The 15,805-nt window shown below is 41.9% G+C and overlaps 1 protein-coding gene across 2 annotated transcripts in view; it reads left to right on the top strand.

Annotated features, from left to right (window-relative positions):
* MYLK4 (myosin light chain kinase family member 4) overlaps positions 1 to 15,805 on the top strand; it is a 104,854-nt gene that overhangs the window by 6,818 nt on the left and 82,231 nt on the right. Inside the window, exon 1 of one of the 2 annotated variants that reach the window (XM_058285169.1) lies at positions 2,785 to 3,280. The exons of the other annotated variant lie outside the window; for it this stretch is intronic. Within the exon in view, the coding sequence (XP_058141152.1) occupies positions 3,140 to 3,280 (141 nt within the window). The 5' untranslated portion in view covers positions 2,785 to 3,139. Of the gene's footprint in view, positions 1 to 2,784; positions 3,281 to 15,805 lie in introns of those variants that run through there. 2 annotated transcript variants of the gene reach the window in all.

Here is a 15,805-nt window from a genome sequence, read left to right as displayed (position 1 = left end):
TGTGGTACAGTTGTTACAATTGATGAACCAATGTTGATACGTTATTAATAACTGAAGCCCATCGCTTACAGTAGGGTTCACTCTTCATGTTCTGCCGTCCTATGGGATTTGGTAAATGCATAATGTTGTATATCCACCATTCCAGTATCGTACAGAATAGTTTCACTGCCCAAAGAATCTCCTGTGCTCCACCTCCTCCTCCTTCTCCCTGACTCTCAAGCCGTGACAACCACTGGTCTTTTTACTGTCTCTATATATAGTTTTGTCTTTTTCACAAGTCATTACTAGGCTAATCTCCTAGTATTAGCCTTTTCAGACTGGCTTCTTTCGCTTAGCAATGTGCATTTAAGGTTTCTCCATGTTTTTTTTTTTTCATGGTTTGATAGCTCATTTCTTGTTATGGCTAAATAATATCCATTGTATGGTTGTGCCACAGTTTGTTTATCCATTCACCCATGGAAGGGCATCTTGGTTCCTTCCAATTTTTGGTGATTATGAATTGAGCTATTATATACATTCATGTGCAGATTTTTGCGTGGACGTAAGTTTTCAACACCTTTGAGTGAATACCTAGGAGCACGATTGCTGGTTCACATGGTAAGACTATGTTTAGCTTTGTAAGAAATGGATGAACTGCTTTCCAAAGTGGCTGCACGGTTTTGCATTCCCACTAGTAATGAGCGAGAATTCCTGTTGTTCCACTTCCTTGCCAAGATTTGACATTGTCAATGTTCTGGATTTTAGCCATTCTAATAGGTGTTTAGTGGAATCTCGTTGTTTTATTTTGCCTTTCCCTAATGACAAATGATGTTGAGAATCTTTTTATATGCTCATTTAAAAAAAAAAAAAGATTTATTTTGTTTCTCTCCCCATTCCCCCCTGTTGTCCGCTCTCTGTCTCCATTTGCTCTGTGTTCTTTTGCGTCTGCTTGCTTTCTTGTCAGCAGCACCAGGAATCTGTGTCCTTTTTTTGTTGCATCATCTTGCTGCAGCAACTCACCGTGTATGTGGTGCCACTCCTGGGTGGGCTGCACTTTTTTTGCATGGGGTGGCTCTCCTTGTGGGGTGCACTCCTTGCGTGTGGGCTCCCCATGCAGGGGGCACCCCTGTGTGGCACGGCACTCCTTCCACATGACAGCACTGTGCATGGGACAGGAGGTCCTGGGCATCAAACCCTGGACCCTCCATATGGTAGGTGGACGCTCTATCAGTTGAGCCACGTCCGCTTCCCTCATAGGCTCATTTGACATCTGTATACCTTCTTTGGTAAAGTGTCTATTTAGATATTTAGATCTACTGCTCAATTTTTAATTGGTTTCTCTTCTTATAATTGAGTTTTAAGAGTTCCTTGGATATTTTATATACAAGTCCTTTGTCAGATATGTTTTGCAGTTGTTCCCTCCCAATCTGTGACTTGTCTTTTCATTCTTTAATAATATCCTTAGCAAAGCTAAAGTTGTACATTTTAATGAAGTCCAACTTATTAATTTTTTCTTTCCTGGATGTGAAAGCAAGGCTTTTGGAATTGTATGTAAGAAGTCATTGCCAAACCCTAAGGTCACCTAGACTTTTTTATCTTGTAGAAATTTTATAGTTTCGTGTTTTGCGTTTAGGTCTAGGATCCATATTGAGTTGATTTTTGTGAAAAGTTTAAGGGCTGTGTCTACCTGCACTTTTTTTGTATGTGAATGTCTATTTGCTCCAACACTATTTGTTAAAAGACTATCCTTTCTCCATTGGATTGCCTTTGCTCCTTTGTTAAAGATCAGTTGATTGTCATTGTGTGGGTCTATTTCTGGACTCTGTTCTATTCCATTGTTCTATTTGTGGATTTTTTTTCCCCCCAATACCACACTGTTTTGATCACTGTGGCTTTAGAGTAAGTCTTGAAGTCAGGTGGTGTGAGTCCTTTTCAGTATTCTGTTGGCTGTTCTGGGTGTTTTGCTTTTTTATGTAAATGTTGGAATCAATCATTGGTTGATTGATCCACAAAATAACTCACTGGGGTTCTATCTAGAATTGTGTTGGATCTACATATCACATTGGGAAGAAATGGCATCTGAATAAGTTGATCTTCCTATCCATGAACATGGACTATTTCTCCATTTATTTATTTCTTTCATCAGTTTTCTTCATATAGATCTTGTATGTATCTTGTTAGACATAGCTAAGTATTTAATTTTTCTGGTGCTAATGTGAATCGTGATGTGTTTTTTAACCTCAAATTCCAATTACTCATTTCTAGTATATAGGAAAGCAGTTGCTTTTGTGTATTAACCTTACCACCACTAACATCTACCACTAGTGTAGATCAATGCTCATAAGACTTCTTATAAGTGAATTATTTCTAAATTCATCTTAAAAGTCCTCCTTAGTAGAGATTATTTTTAAGAACCAGATTTAGATCCTTCCATTTCCCAGCCAGGGGAGTAAGGCGAGGCTGCTGCAGTGCAGTGTAAGGACGGCCCTGCCAGAGCGTGGAGCCTGAGGACCCCTGGAAAGTTGTAACCCCCTGGTATAAATACCCCACAGACCGAACAAAACATTTAGTAAATGGATGCGTGGTAGGATAGAGTAAGTTGGAGCCGTAGTAGAGCCAGAATCTCCCTGTTTTGATTGCAGATGGTGCACGTATAGGAGGTGGCATTTCCTGACCGATTGCTGTGAAATTGTACCACCGGTGGTGGACTTGACAACTGTAACTTAGACCTCAAAATAGCATCGCTGAGGGTGGAGGCTGGGTGAGCTTGCACATTGCGCTCCGCACCCCCGCCTGTGTCTCCTCAGTGGGTCAGGGCAGGAGAAGCTCCTGGCTGGGGCGCAGCGCTCTGCGGCCAGCCCCGGCGCTAACCGTCCTTGAACCGGTGACAAGCGCACTCGCTTGGTGTAAATCACCTCGGGCAGGTCGCCCTCGGGTCTCTGCACCTGTTTCAAATCCGTCACGCCCCGCCATCCTCTTTTCCTTTTAAAGCGGCAGATTATCTGTTGATCGTGTAACTGGAAACGTCCGTCGCGGGACCCTGCAATTCCGCGCAGCCGCCTCCTCCGAGGGGAGCGGAGGCCGGGGCTTGGAAAAGAACTTCTAGATCAGGGGAGGCAGGACCTGCGAGCCAGGCGGCCCCCGCAGCCGCCCCCAGAGCATGGACTTGTCGCTTAGAAGAAAAGATGTTTGGATCGTGGGTAGCTTGTGCCTCCTGTCGTCTCCGCTCCTCTGGCGCGCGTTCCGGTCCGTGGTGACGCCGGCGCGTCCCAGACAGGCTCCCGCTCTGCAGGATGCACAGGTAGCAACCGCGCTTTTAATCCGGACAGGTGCATTTTACAGGCCTGTTCTGCGTGCATCCGGGGAGCGGAGCTCGCCGAGGGAAATGGAGCGCCCGCCCCGGCTTAACCCCGCCGGGGACTGCAGGTCTCAGGAGGGGTGGGGGTGGGGGGGCTAATTTTGGCAGGTGGGCATTTCAGCGTGTCAGGCAGTTGCATCAACTTCAGGGGAACCTCCTGGCCACTGGCGGTGGCTCCTGGAGTTGGCGTCCTATTTTGTGTGCCAGAGCTAAAATTAAGGTCCGCGTCTCTTTATTCTCCTTCTTATCCACTGTTTCATTCCGAAGCTAAAACAAAAGCAGTAACTTCCCTTCCCCGTATGAATACACTTGTTGCAGGAACACATGCCTGAGGAGTGGTCCCCTTTTCTGAGGAAACTATCTGGCACTCCCTTCTGAGATTTTTCCCTTGGACGGTTGCCCAGTAATGCTTCCCACGTGGTACCGTCGCTATTACAGGAACGGAATTCAGTCAGGAAACAGGAGGATTCTGAAAGAAGAGAAATAATTCAGACTCTAAGTATTTTGGTACTTTCCAAATGAGGGTTTTCTTATCTGGGGGGAAAAAAGTTCTTTCCACGTATTTCGTTCTTTCATCAATTAGCATGTGATCAATTATTTTTAAAACAACATAATATAGTTTAGAAAATATTACAGAAAGCATTTGGAATCATTGTTCCTATAGGAAAGTGGGTTTACATCAATTTTTCATAATTTTGTTTCCTTATCATCTCCCCCTCCCTAGGAGGCTTTTTAGACTTTTTCTCCAAGTTGTCGCCCATTCCCACCTCCAAGAAATTTTAATACCACAGATAGGCTGTCTATTTTTTATGTGCTGTATGTGCACTTGCACCTCATACATAAAATGAGTAATTTTTTTTACCCACTCCCCGAGAACCAATTTTCACCCCCTGGAGGTGATATCACATAATCCTAGGCCTGTGTATAAATGCCGTGTTTATTTCTTACTCAACACGACACCACCCGCTCGGCATCTTGGTGAGTTCCGAAGATGGAGAGCCGCAGATCCAGCCCCCAAAGCTTCCCTGGGCTCTCCTTGGGGCGGATACATGGCACAGTTAGTGCTGAGGCATTGCTGTGGCTCTCAAGTTCACGTTCAGAGCAAGTGCCAAAGCTTGGCATGGTCTATCATCGATCTATCTTAGTTGAGGACCAGGTGAAAGAAATGTGAGTAAGTCGGATGTCTTAAAGCATTGTAATCCTCTTTAAGTCTGAGCTGACATGCATGGTCAAGTTGGCCTTTTCAGACTTGCTCACCATTGCCCAAGCATTTTTAGTTGTGCACATCTCTCTTCTGGAAAAGAATGTGTTATTCATCCAAACTATGAAAATGATATTTCCCAATGAGAAGGTCAACGAGATACATGGACTAATTAGGAGTGTTTGTGTATTTTTAAAAGTGTTTGTAATTTTGTAACCATAAAGAAAGTGTCACTTCCATTTTCCCATTGCTAATGATTATTTAGAAACGTGGTCAATCTGTTATCTTAGAAATCTCTACAAGCACAGTAACCTTAGGAACTGCATTTTATAGAGACATCAGAGAATCCTATTTGCAATCATTAATGAGCTCTCTCTCCATGTAGGATATAAAGCAATCAAAAGGGTTTCTGATATATGCATATAAATCCCTGCCCATGGGAATTCTTGGGTGTCCTTAACCAAACACAAAGATGAGTCATTTTTTATATTTATGTCATTTCAAATTCTCAGAATAATTAGAATTATGATAGCTTTAAGCCATTTGTTATTGGGTGTAATATGAAATATCTTTTTATTTTCTCTCTAAATGTTAAAGCAAAATAGTCAAAAATATAAATGCCGTAAATCAAGTCTGTGTTCCTGAACAAGAAAATGGCTAACATACTTGAAAACTAAACTCCCAAACATGTTTGGCCAAACTCTGTCCCTCAACCATCTTCTCAGAACATTAGAGTTATAAAATACATATTTATCTATTAGTGTTTCCCAGACTTTGATTTTTCATGTACCACCTTTGTCATTTTTGCTGTATCTACCTACTACCTTTAATTCTATTTCTTTAATATTTTTCATATATCAATTCACTTAAAAAATTTTTCAAAAGCAATAGTAGAGTGACACCATATGTTGTTTTTTTAAAAAATTTCTCTCCCCTTCTCTCCCCTCTCTCCCATTGTCTGCTCTCTGTGTCCATTTGCTGTGTGTTCTTCTGTGTCCACTTGCATTCTTGTTGGTGGCACCAGGAATCTGTGTTTCTTTTTGTTGCGTCATCTTGCTGCGTCAGCTCTCCATGTGTGCGGTGCCAGCTCCTGGGCAGGCTGCGCTTTTATCGTGATGGGCGCCTCTCCTTACAGGGCTCCTCTGTGCGGGGGATACCCCTGCGTGGCAGGGCACTCCTTGCTTGCATCTGCCATGCTGCCATGGGCCAGCTGATCACATGGGTCAGGAGGCCCTGGGTTTGAACCCTGGACCTCCCATGTGGTAGGCGGATGCTCTACCCATTGAGCCAAATCCACTTCCTACCATATGGTTTTGATATGTTAAGGATAGTTTCTAATCTGTAGATTTTCAATAACCTATGCATACACACATACATTTTAAAAGTGGTTTGTCAGGATCCTACCTAAAATCACCCTGAAATCCCTAGTGGTTTACCTACCATATGTTTGAAAACTGTATTAATAAGACTGAGATAGCAAAGGTGTGACAATGATTGTGTGTGAAGTGTATGTGTCTGTGAGCTGTGTGTTTGTATGAGTTGTGTGTGGGTGTGGATGTGATAGGGAAGGGGGCTGAGAGAGTGCATGGAGAGAGCCCCAAGGGGGCTGCTTCTGCCTGTGAATCCTTCCCTACGACCAGGCCCGGAATGGGGCACGGCCCAGAGAGGACCGTCAACTTCCTCTGCTCTCCCGCGTGCAGTTAAGGAAATGGGGCCAATAGCAGAGCCCCAATTTAGAAGGGATGGTGGCTGCTGGCAAGTAGAATTTTCTCACTGAAGCACTGGGATGGAAATAGGAAGTTTTTCAGTAATCCAAGAATCACATTCAATGCTTTGATTATGTAACTGCCAATTGTGAATGCCCAAGAATATTTCAGGCGAATATATTTAGTCTTTGTTTCAAGAAACATCTAGTCCCAATGATTCTGGTTTGGTTTTCTTTGCCTTTGTACTTTCTTTGTACAGACCACAGCCCTGTAAATAATCAACCATCAGTAAAGTTGAAAGATCAGTCTTCAATGGGGCCTTTCTCCTGCAAGTTTAGATAAGTTAGCCAAAGTGAGAGTCAGAAGGAAATATGGTCATTGTATTAGTCAGCCAAAGGGGTGCTGATGCAAAAATACCAGAAATCTGTTGTTTATTTGGGGTAGAAGCTTATAGTTTCCAGGCCATAAAGCATAAGTTGCTTCCCTCACCAAAGTCTGTTGCCACGTGTTGGAGCAAGATGGCTGCCGACACCTGCCAGGGTTCAGGCTTCTCCCTCTTAAGCCTCTGTGATCCCAGCTTCTTCCAATATCAGCTCTAGGCTGGGATAAGTCTCATCTCTCCTGGGGCTTGTTCCTCTCCAGGCTCAGCTGCTCTGCTCGCTCCACAAGGTCAGCTGTAAACTATCAGGCAAATGGCTCATCTCTCTTCCTGGCACCTCTAATGGAGCCTTCTCTCTTTCTTCACATCTCCACATATCCACATATCCATTTCTCTGTGTATTCACTTCCTGAGGCTCCAGGATCAAAACTCCAACTTTCTTTCTGCCATGTCATTTTCTCTCTGAGTCCCCACCCACCAAGGGGGCAGGGACTCAACGTCCTATGGATGTGGCCCAATCAAACCCTTAATCATTATTTACTCAAGTGAAAGTGAATCCAATCCAATCCAATCTAAAATGCCCAGAGGAACAGACCAGTTCACAAACAGAATCCAATATATGTTTTTGGAATTCATAAACAATATCAAACTGCTACAGTCATTTAGAGATACTTTCTGGAAAGCATTCTTTGCAGGCCATTGTCCCCCTTTCCTTGGGAATTGGATAAACTAGAGAGGGGTCAGAGAGAGGGGTTGGCCTACCCTGGAGGACTTGTTTCTGAGATCTTGGGTCTTTCCACTTTCTGGGTCCCTTAAGGCCTTCTGGGGCCATTTGGGAAGGACCAGCCCTTGTGGTTGTTGTGCTCTCTGATACATTAAGGACTCCCTGTAAGTAAGTTTGAGACCTTTGTAGACACCAACCTGTTGGGTATCTTCAGCTATTCCTGTATTTACCAAATGCCACTAGTTTCCAAATCTATCTGACTTCTTTTAAAGTGAGATCTCCCGTCGCCACAACTTTGAGAGCTTAGCCGCTTGTTCTCGGTTCCTTGTCACTGTTTTATTAACCCTGGTTTATTGTCTTATTCCAAATGTAGTGAGAGTTTATGTCCTGCTTTTGGGAATTTTTAGACTTTAACATTTTCTTTTTTTTTTTCCATGTTAAAAGCAAGTTATTGAAGTACATCATTCCTACATGTACTTATATACATGTACTTATATACAATAAGTATATAAGTACTTATATACAATAAGTATATTGTACTTATATACAATAAGTATATAGTAAAAGTTGTGAACTTACAAAACAAACATGTATAACATTACACAGGGATCCCATACATTACCCCACCACAAATACCTTGCATTGTTGTGAAACGTTTGTAATAAATTATGAAAGAGCATTGTCGGAGTATTATTGCTAACAATAGTCCATATTTTACCTTGGTGTATTTCTCCCAATCCACCCTATTATTATTTTTTAAAAATCATAGACCACACAGTTTATCTAAAGTGTATAATCAATGGCATTTGATATAATCACTGAGCTGTGCATTCACTACTTCAATCAATATTAGATTATTTTTTAAGTAATTTTTTTTTATTTTTAAGGAAGCTTTAGATTACATAAATGTTACATAAAAATATAGAGATTCCCATATGTTCCACCCCTTCCCCCTCACACACTTTCCTACATTAACAACATCCTTTGTTAGTGTGGTACATTTGTTACAATTGATGAACACATGTTGAAGCATTGCTACTAACTGTGGAGTATAGTTTACGTTATAGTTTACACTCTGTCTGGCACAATTTTGTAGGTTATGACAAAGTATATAAAGACCTGTCACTCTCATTGCAGTATCATGCAGGACAATTCCAATGTCCTGAAAATGCCTCTGTATTACACCTGTTCTTCTCCCTTCCTCCCCTCAGAACTTCTGGTGGCCACTGCCTTTATATCAATGATGAAAATTCTTCCATTGCTTGAATAATAATAAGCCTATAATAGAATAATGATGTCTACTTTAGTGCATTGTTCATTCCCCAATCTTGAGGATTTTGGGGTATTGATGCCCACTTGATTTTTAATTGAGAAGGGACTTGGATCCCATGGGGCAGATGGATGGAACTATCTAGCTTGCAGTTGTAGACACTCTGTTCCTCGGGATGGGCGTTGTCCATTATCACCTCCTTGTTAGTTGTCCCAGGTGAGTCCAGTGAACTGGAAAATAGGTTATACAACTCTTCTGAGATTCAGGGCTCAACTGGCACATGATTGGACTGACAATTTAAGTATCTGGAACATATATTTAACAGGTTTAGTGCTAATTATAGGTTTAAATAAGAGGGGCAGAAGAGCCATGTGCAGGGAAATTATAAATGATTCTAACTCTGTCACACTGGGAGTATTAATTCCAAAGTAAGGCCCATTAACAGGGTGCTGAATTCCTGAGCTTGTCTGCTCTGCTTATAGTGTCTGGATGTCTCTAGAGCCTTTAGGAGTCCTGCTATTTGAGGCACTATTTATTGTGGCAGTCAATGAGATCCTGCTGAGATGTGCATAAGTATAGCCTCTGGAATAATCTCCCAACTTACTTTGAAATTTCTTAGCCATAAAAACCGAGTTGTCTTTACCCTTTCCCCCTTTTGATCGAGGTCTTTTTCCAGATGCAGTGCTAATTGGCACTTGGAAATAATCTGTCTATGCCAGAGAGGCTCATCCCCAGGAGTCATGTCCTCCACCAAGGGGAAGGTAGTGCATTTATGTGCTGTTTGGCTTCGAGAGAGGCCACATTTGAGCAACAAGGAGGCTTTCAGGAGGTAACTCTTAGGCAATATTTAATACTAGGCTAAGTTTCGATTTAATAAGAAAAGGTTCATAAATACAGTCATCAATATCAAAGGCCTGGAGCAATGGTCTGTTTTCCTTCACTAGGCACTGCCCTTGTACTTGGGGTAATCTTGCCATCCTATTAGAGAGTGTAGCAGAACTCCCCAGGATGGTAATTCAATATTCTTTCGGTTATTGTGTTGGTCTCCACACACTGAAACAATGTCCCATGGGCACTTGAACATATTCATATGCCTTAGAGGCATGCCCCAGGTGAATCCCTCACCATGTATGCTCCCATCACTGACACCCCACACCAGTGATCCTCTCCTGCTACAGTTGTGACACTTCTGTGATCTAAAACCTCTCCAAAAACAAGGTCAACAAAATAACCAAATAAAATTAATTTTAAAATGAAATCATAGTAATAGTTTAAAATGAACAAATGAAACACATACACACAAATTAAAAATTTTAAAAATTTTGAAATAATAAAATTTTTTTAGACATTGTATCTTTCATCACTGTACAATCTGTTGTATTATATGTACAGTGACATTTTCTACTGTATATCCCTGCATGGTCTTATTTTTTCCATTTTATCTTCAAAGAATCTTTAGGTTACAGAAAAGTCACATAGAGAATTTAGGGGATTCCCATATACCCCAAACCCTCCCCCTTTTTTGCTCTCCCCTATTAATAACATTTTACATGTGGGCGGTACATTTGTTACAAGTGACATACAGATATTGAAGCATTGCTACTAACCATGGTCAGTGGTTTACATTATGGTTTACATGTGGACCATACACTTTTATAGGTTTTGATGACCCGGTTTTTTTTTTAATATATATATATATTTTTATAGGTTTAAAATGGCCCGGATCCATAATTTTAAGTTCATGCAGAACAATTCTAATGCCCTAAAATGCCCTGTGTTTCATCTATTCTATTCTTCCCTCCACCTCCCCTTGGAACCTATGGTAACCACTAAGTTTCAATTTTTGAAGAATAAGATTCATAGTTACTTGCAATAATATTGAGGACTTGGCATATTGGTCTGTTTTCTTTTATTAGCCACTGCCTTTGTTCTCGAGGGATTCTTGTCCCTCTAACTGAGAACATAGCAGGACTTCCCAGGAAGGGAGTTTAATGTTTTCTTGTTTATTCTGTGGGTCTCTACCCACTGATATAACACACTATGATAAGATGAACACTTATATTAATATATTCCATAGAAGTCTAGAGCATTTTCATTACTTAAAAAATAACAAAAATCAAACCACTATCATACCCACATGTTAGTGCTACTGATTACAAATCCTATGATTGCTTTCACCATTTCTATTCATTTCCAAACAACTTTTTACCCATTCTGTGTGGATTAAACCTCAGCTTTCCATCCTCTAACCACATTCTTTTCTCTGGTGACTAGTCTAGCTCTTAACCCATGAGTTTGCTCATGATATTTAGTTCATAACAGTGAAATCATTCAATATTTGTCCTTTTGTTCCTGGCTTGCTTCATTCAACATAATGTCCTCCAGGTTCATCCACATTGTCATATACTTCACGACTTCATTTCTTCTTATAGGTGAATAATATTCCATTGTGTGTATATACCACTTGATCCCTTCTTCAGTGGATGGGCACCTGGGTTGTTTCCATCTTTTGGCAATTGTGAATAATATCTCTATGAACATTGGTGTGCAGACGTCTGTTTCTTTCACTGTTCTCAATTCTTCTGGGTATATACTTAGTAACAGTTTCTGGGTCACATGGTAGATCTATATCTAACTTCCTTAGGAACTGACAAACAGACTTCCACAGTGGCTGTACAATTCTTCATTCCCAACAGCAGTGAATAAATGTTCTTATCTCTCCACATTCTCTCCAACCTTTGTAGTTTTCTGTCTTTTTAATAGTGGCCATTCTAGTAGGCATGAAATGATACCTTATTGTAGTTTTGATTTATTTCCCTAATAGCCAGTGATGCTGAGAATTTTTTTATGTGTTTTTTTGCCATGTGTATTTCCTCTTTAGAAAAATGTCTATTCAGGTCTTTTGCCCACTTTTTAATTGGGTCATTTGTCATTTTGTTGCTGAACTACAGGATCTCTTCATATATCATGATATTAGACCCTTGTCGGATGTGTGATTTCTAAATAAATTCTCCCATTGAGTAGGCTGCCATTTTACCCTCTTCACAGAGTCCTTTGAGATGCAGAAGTGTTGAATTTTGAGGAGGTCCCATTTATCTATTTTTCCTTTTGTTGCTTGTGCTTTGGGTGTCAGGTTTAAAAGAGACCCCCATCTATTATACTACAAGGTCTTGTAGATGTTTCTCTATGTTATCTTCTAGGAGTTTTATGGTCTTGGCCTTTTATGTTTAAGTCTTTAATCCATTTTGAGTCAATTCTTGTATAGGGAGTGAGATAGGGGTCCTCTTTCATTTCTTTGGTTATGTATCTCCAGTTCTCCCAGCGCCATTTATTGAAACACTATTCTGTCCCAGAAAAGTGGACTTGGTAGGCTTATCACAAATCAATTGACCATAGAGGTGAGGATCTATTTCTTAACTCTCAATTCCATTCCATTGATCAATGTGTCTATCTTTATGCCAATACCATGCTGTTTTGACCACTGTAGCTTTATAATGCACTTCGAGTTCAAGAAGCATGAGTCCTCCAACTTCACTTTTCTTTTTTAGGGTGTTTTTTTTTTTTTCTCTCTTCAGGACCCCTTTCCCTTCCAAATAAATTTGGTAATTGGTTTTTCTACTTCTGTAAAGTAGGCTGTTGGAATTTTGTTTGGTATTGAATTGAATCTGCATATCAAAGCAAAATTACATTCATTCCAATTGTCAAAGCCAAGATGCTGAATGCTAAAGATTTAAATGTAACTTTTTTGAATAAGGAAAGCAGAAAAGTCCTGAAAAGTTTTGTTTCTAAATTAAAAACAGTGCTCCAAGATTAGATACTGTGATTATACAAAAGGCACATTAAGGGACAACTCCCGACTGCTGGTCATCCGACTTGCCCTTTGCTTTTCTGTACGACATGTTAGAAGGTAATCTGGTTTTCCTTGAAGGAGAGATGACACAAAGGACACCTGCAGTTTGATGGATGTGCTTTGGAGGCACAGGGACCTTGGGCAGGCAGCCAGCCAGGACCTTGCCCTCCCCTCTGCCCGCACCACTGGCCCACACAGACCTTCTCAGCATCTTCCACCTTCTCATCTTCTCTGAGTCCCCCTTTTCTTTCACCTCTTATTTGAATTCCAGGCTGAGTGACCAGAACAATAGTGTTGATTTTCAGGATTCCAGGGCTGGTTCTGACACTAGAAAAAGGGTGTCCTACTCTTTCATATTTGGGTCTTCATACATGCATGCAGACAGCTAGTGGAAAGCAGCTATAACAGTACATAGTAACAAGAGGACTGTGATGGTTCAGTTCATGTGTCTATTTCACCAGGTTATGGAGTCCAGTTGTTGAGTCAAGTGAGCACTGGCCTGATACTGTTACTGTGGGGGTATTTTGTGGATTTAATCATGAGTCAGTTGATGGCATCTATGGCTGATTGCATCTACCAGCAACAAAAGAGACTGCCTTCAGCAATGAAAGGAGTCTCACCCAATCAGTTGAAGACCTTAAAGGGAGACCTGAAGATTTCAGCATTCAGAAGTCAGTGAGCTTCTCCTGGGGAGTTCACTGAAAACCTTCATCAGAGTTACCAACCTGCAGCCTGCCCTGTAGAATTTGGGTTTGCCAATTCCCACAGTCACACGAGCCAATTCTTATAAAAAATCTCTTAGTATTTACATATATATTTATAATGATCTCTATCTATCTATCTATCTATCTATCTATCTATCTATCTATCTATCTACCTACCTATTTACCTGCCGACCTACCTGTCATCTATCGTCTTTCATCTCCTGTCAGTTCTATTTCTTTGGAGAGCCATGACTAATACAAGCATTATAAAATATTTCCATCATGTAACGGGCTTTTGCTCCCTGACCATCTGGGATGCAGCTGAAAAGTCCTATTGATAATCTACTTTTATTCCATTAACAATGATCTTTGGAAAAAAGGATGTGTTGCTGCTAATGCCTTGCTATCTAAATCACTTGTTGGGTATACATTTAAGTAGAAACCATTTGGATCTTTTCAAATGACTAGATTACTTTCAAAGTCCCCAGGACTCCTTAATGTATGTCTTTTGGACAGTAACTGACCTGGCATCACAGGAGACACCCCGGCTTCCCTGCCAAGAATCCTAAGCCCCAGCGATGAGGTGGTCCCCAACCAGCCTCTGGATACCTGGACTCAGGGAACTATGCCCAAGGACCTTTGCCCCCTCAGATTGGGCACTTTCAACTCTATTTCTCATTTTCTGCCTGCCAGGCAGTAACCCTAACCAAGATGAGGGAGGATAAGAAGACAGAAGTGGGGGAAAGAGAGGGGCACCATCTTCACTGGCAGATATGCAGAAAATGGCTCATAGGGCATGTGTCTCTCGTGCTCGTTATGTCCTTGGCAGCATGCTATGTTCATTTCATAATGCTGCTCCCACATTCACCCCAGAAAGGTGAGTCAGCGACATGGACACTGTTGCAGGTAGTTCATTTTGGGAAATGACTCCACGGAAGGAGAGAGAACCCAACCTGGGTGCCTTTCTGAGCTGGTCACTGTGGGACCTTTCGAAGAACCACAGAGAATGCATCTAGAGCCTTCCACCGTGAGATGAAAGGGAGCAATAAACCCTCTGGCTGCCCTCCAGCTGGTCAAGGGCTGTTCCCCCTGGCATTTTCCATCATGTGTGCGTAAATGCTGGTTCCCAGAAGAGCCCTGCCAGCAATGCAGGAAAACCCTGGAAGGAAAGCCGTGCATGGTGGCCAGTATGGAGGGGGGAACAAGGCTCAGACCACACCTGCAGGGGGCTGACTGCCACACAACAGCCAAGCGGAAAGTGTGCCAGTGGAAGGCAGGGCACACAAAGAGTTGCCTAATACTTAGCCTCTGTTTCATTTAAAATCTTACGGTTATCCAACGAGGTGGGTGTCTCCATTCACCAGGTTCAGGAAGGCGCTGCCAGGCTCCTTTGGTAAGAATCACATGTGGTAAGTGGGGGAGCTGGCTTTGAAGCCAGAGGGTTCTGCCCTGAGCTTGGTCTCTAAACCAGACCCGAGGCTGTTGCTTGTTGTGATGGTTTAAAGGTGTATGGACCCCAGAAAATCACATTCGTAAAGCCAGTCCATTCCTGTAGGTGTGAACCTGTTGTAGGTGGGGCCTTTTGATTAGGTTACTTCAATTAAGGCGTGGTCCAGGGTGGGTCTTAGTCCTCTCACTGAGTCCTTTATAAGAGAATGAAATTCAGGAGGAGAGAAAAAGCTATGGAAGCCAGAAGCTGAAAGCAAAAAACCCAGAAGAAAAAGGAGACACCAGCAGATGCCACCATGTGCATCACCATATGACAGAGTCCAGAATTGCTGGCAGCTGGGAGAAAGCATCGCCTGATGATACCTCGGTTTGGACATTTTCATGGCCTCAGAATTGTAAGCTTACAAGCTAATCAGTCCCCATTGTAAGTCAACCCATTTCTGGTATATTGCCTTTGGCAGCTTTAGCAGATTAGAATGCTTGCCACATTTAATTTAGTGCTAAACAGTTACATGCACTGTTGAAGATATTCATCAGGAGTTGCCTGAAGCCCCCCGTAAGGTACAGAGACCCCCGAGGTAGGAGAGGCAGGTTCTATCTTTAACTCCTCTTGCTCAGGAAAGTTGTTTAAGGCCTTTGCCTAACAGTTTGTGCACGTCAATTTCTATAGCCCCAAGATACCTCACAAGGTGGTTGTAAGGGCCAAATAAAATACCGTGTGTATGTGTGTGAAAGTACTGTGCATTATGACTAATCTTGGTAAATTTTCCTTTGATGTATTAAAGGGAAGCTGTCTGTGCTCAGGTAGCATGTGGAGAAACACCTATGTGGTGCCTTCGTGCATTTCTATTAAGTCAAGTAATTCTTTCTGCTTCATTTATGAGTTTTAGTTAGGGGAAGGTGTCTGACTTGATAATGCACCGATGGTGTTAAACTGATAGGTGCTCATTTAGATACCAGCACAAATCTGTCGTATACCCCGTGGCTCCTTGTGGCTCCATCCACTTGGGAGTTCTGATGAGGGCAGGCTGCTGTGGCATTTTCTCAATGAACAAAAAGCTGTGACTTAAAGATCAGGGACCTCCCTGGCAGAAATCTTGAGGGTCCCTGGAGGTCAGTTAAGCCAGATCCTTCTTTGAAGGAGGAAATAATAAAGCAAAGTCCAATAGAGGTTCAATGACTTGC

Source organism: Dasypus novemcinctus, chromosome 22, assembly GCF_030445035.2.
Source record: "Dasypus novemcinctus isolate mDasNov1 chromosome 22, mDasNov1.1.hap2, whole genome shotgun sequence".
Classification (NCBI taxonomy): Eukaryota; Metazoa; Chordata; class Mammalia; order Cingulata; family Dasypodidae; genus Dasypus; species Dasypus novemcinctus.
This window is presented reverse-complemented; position numbering and strand designations above follow the sequence as displayed.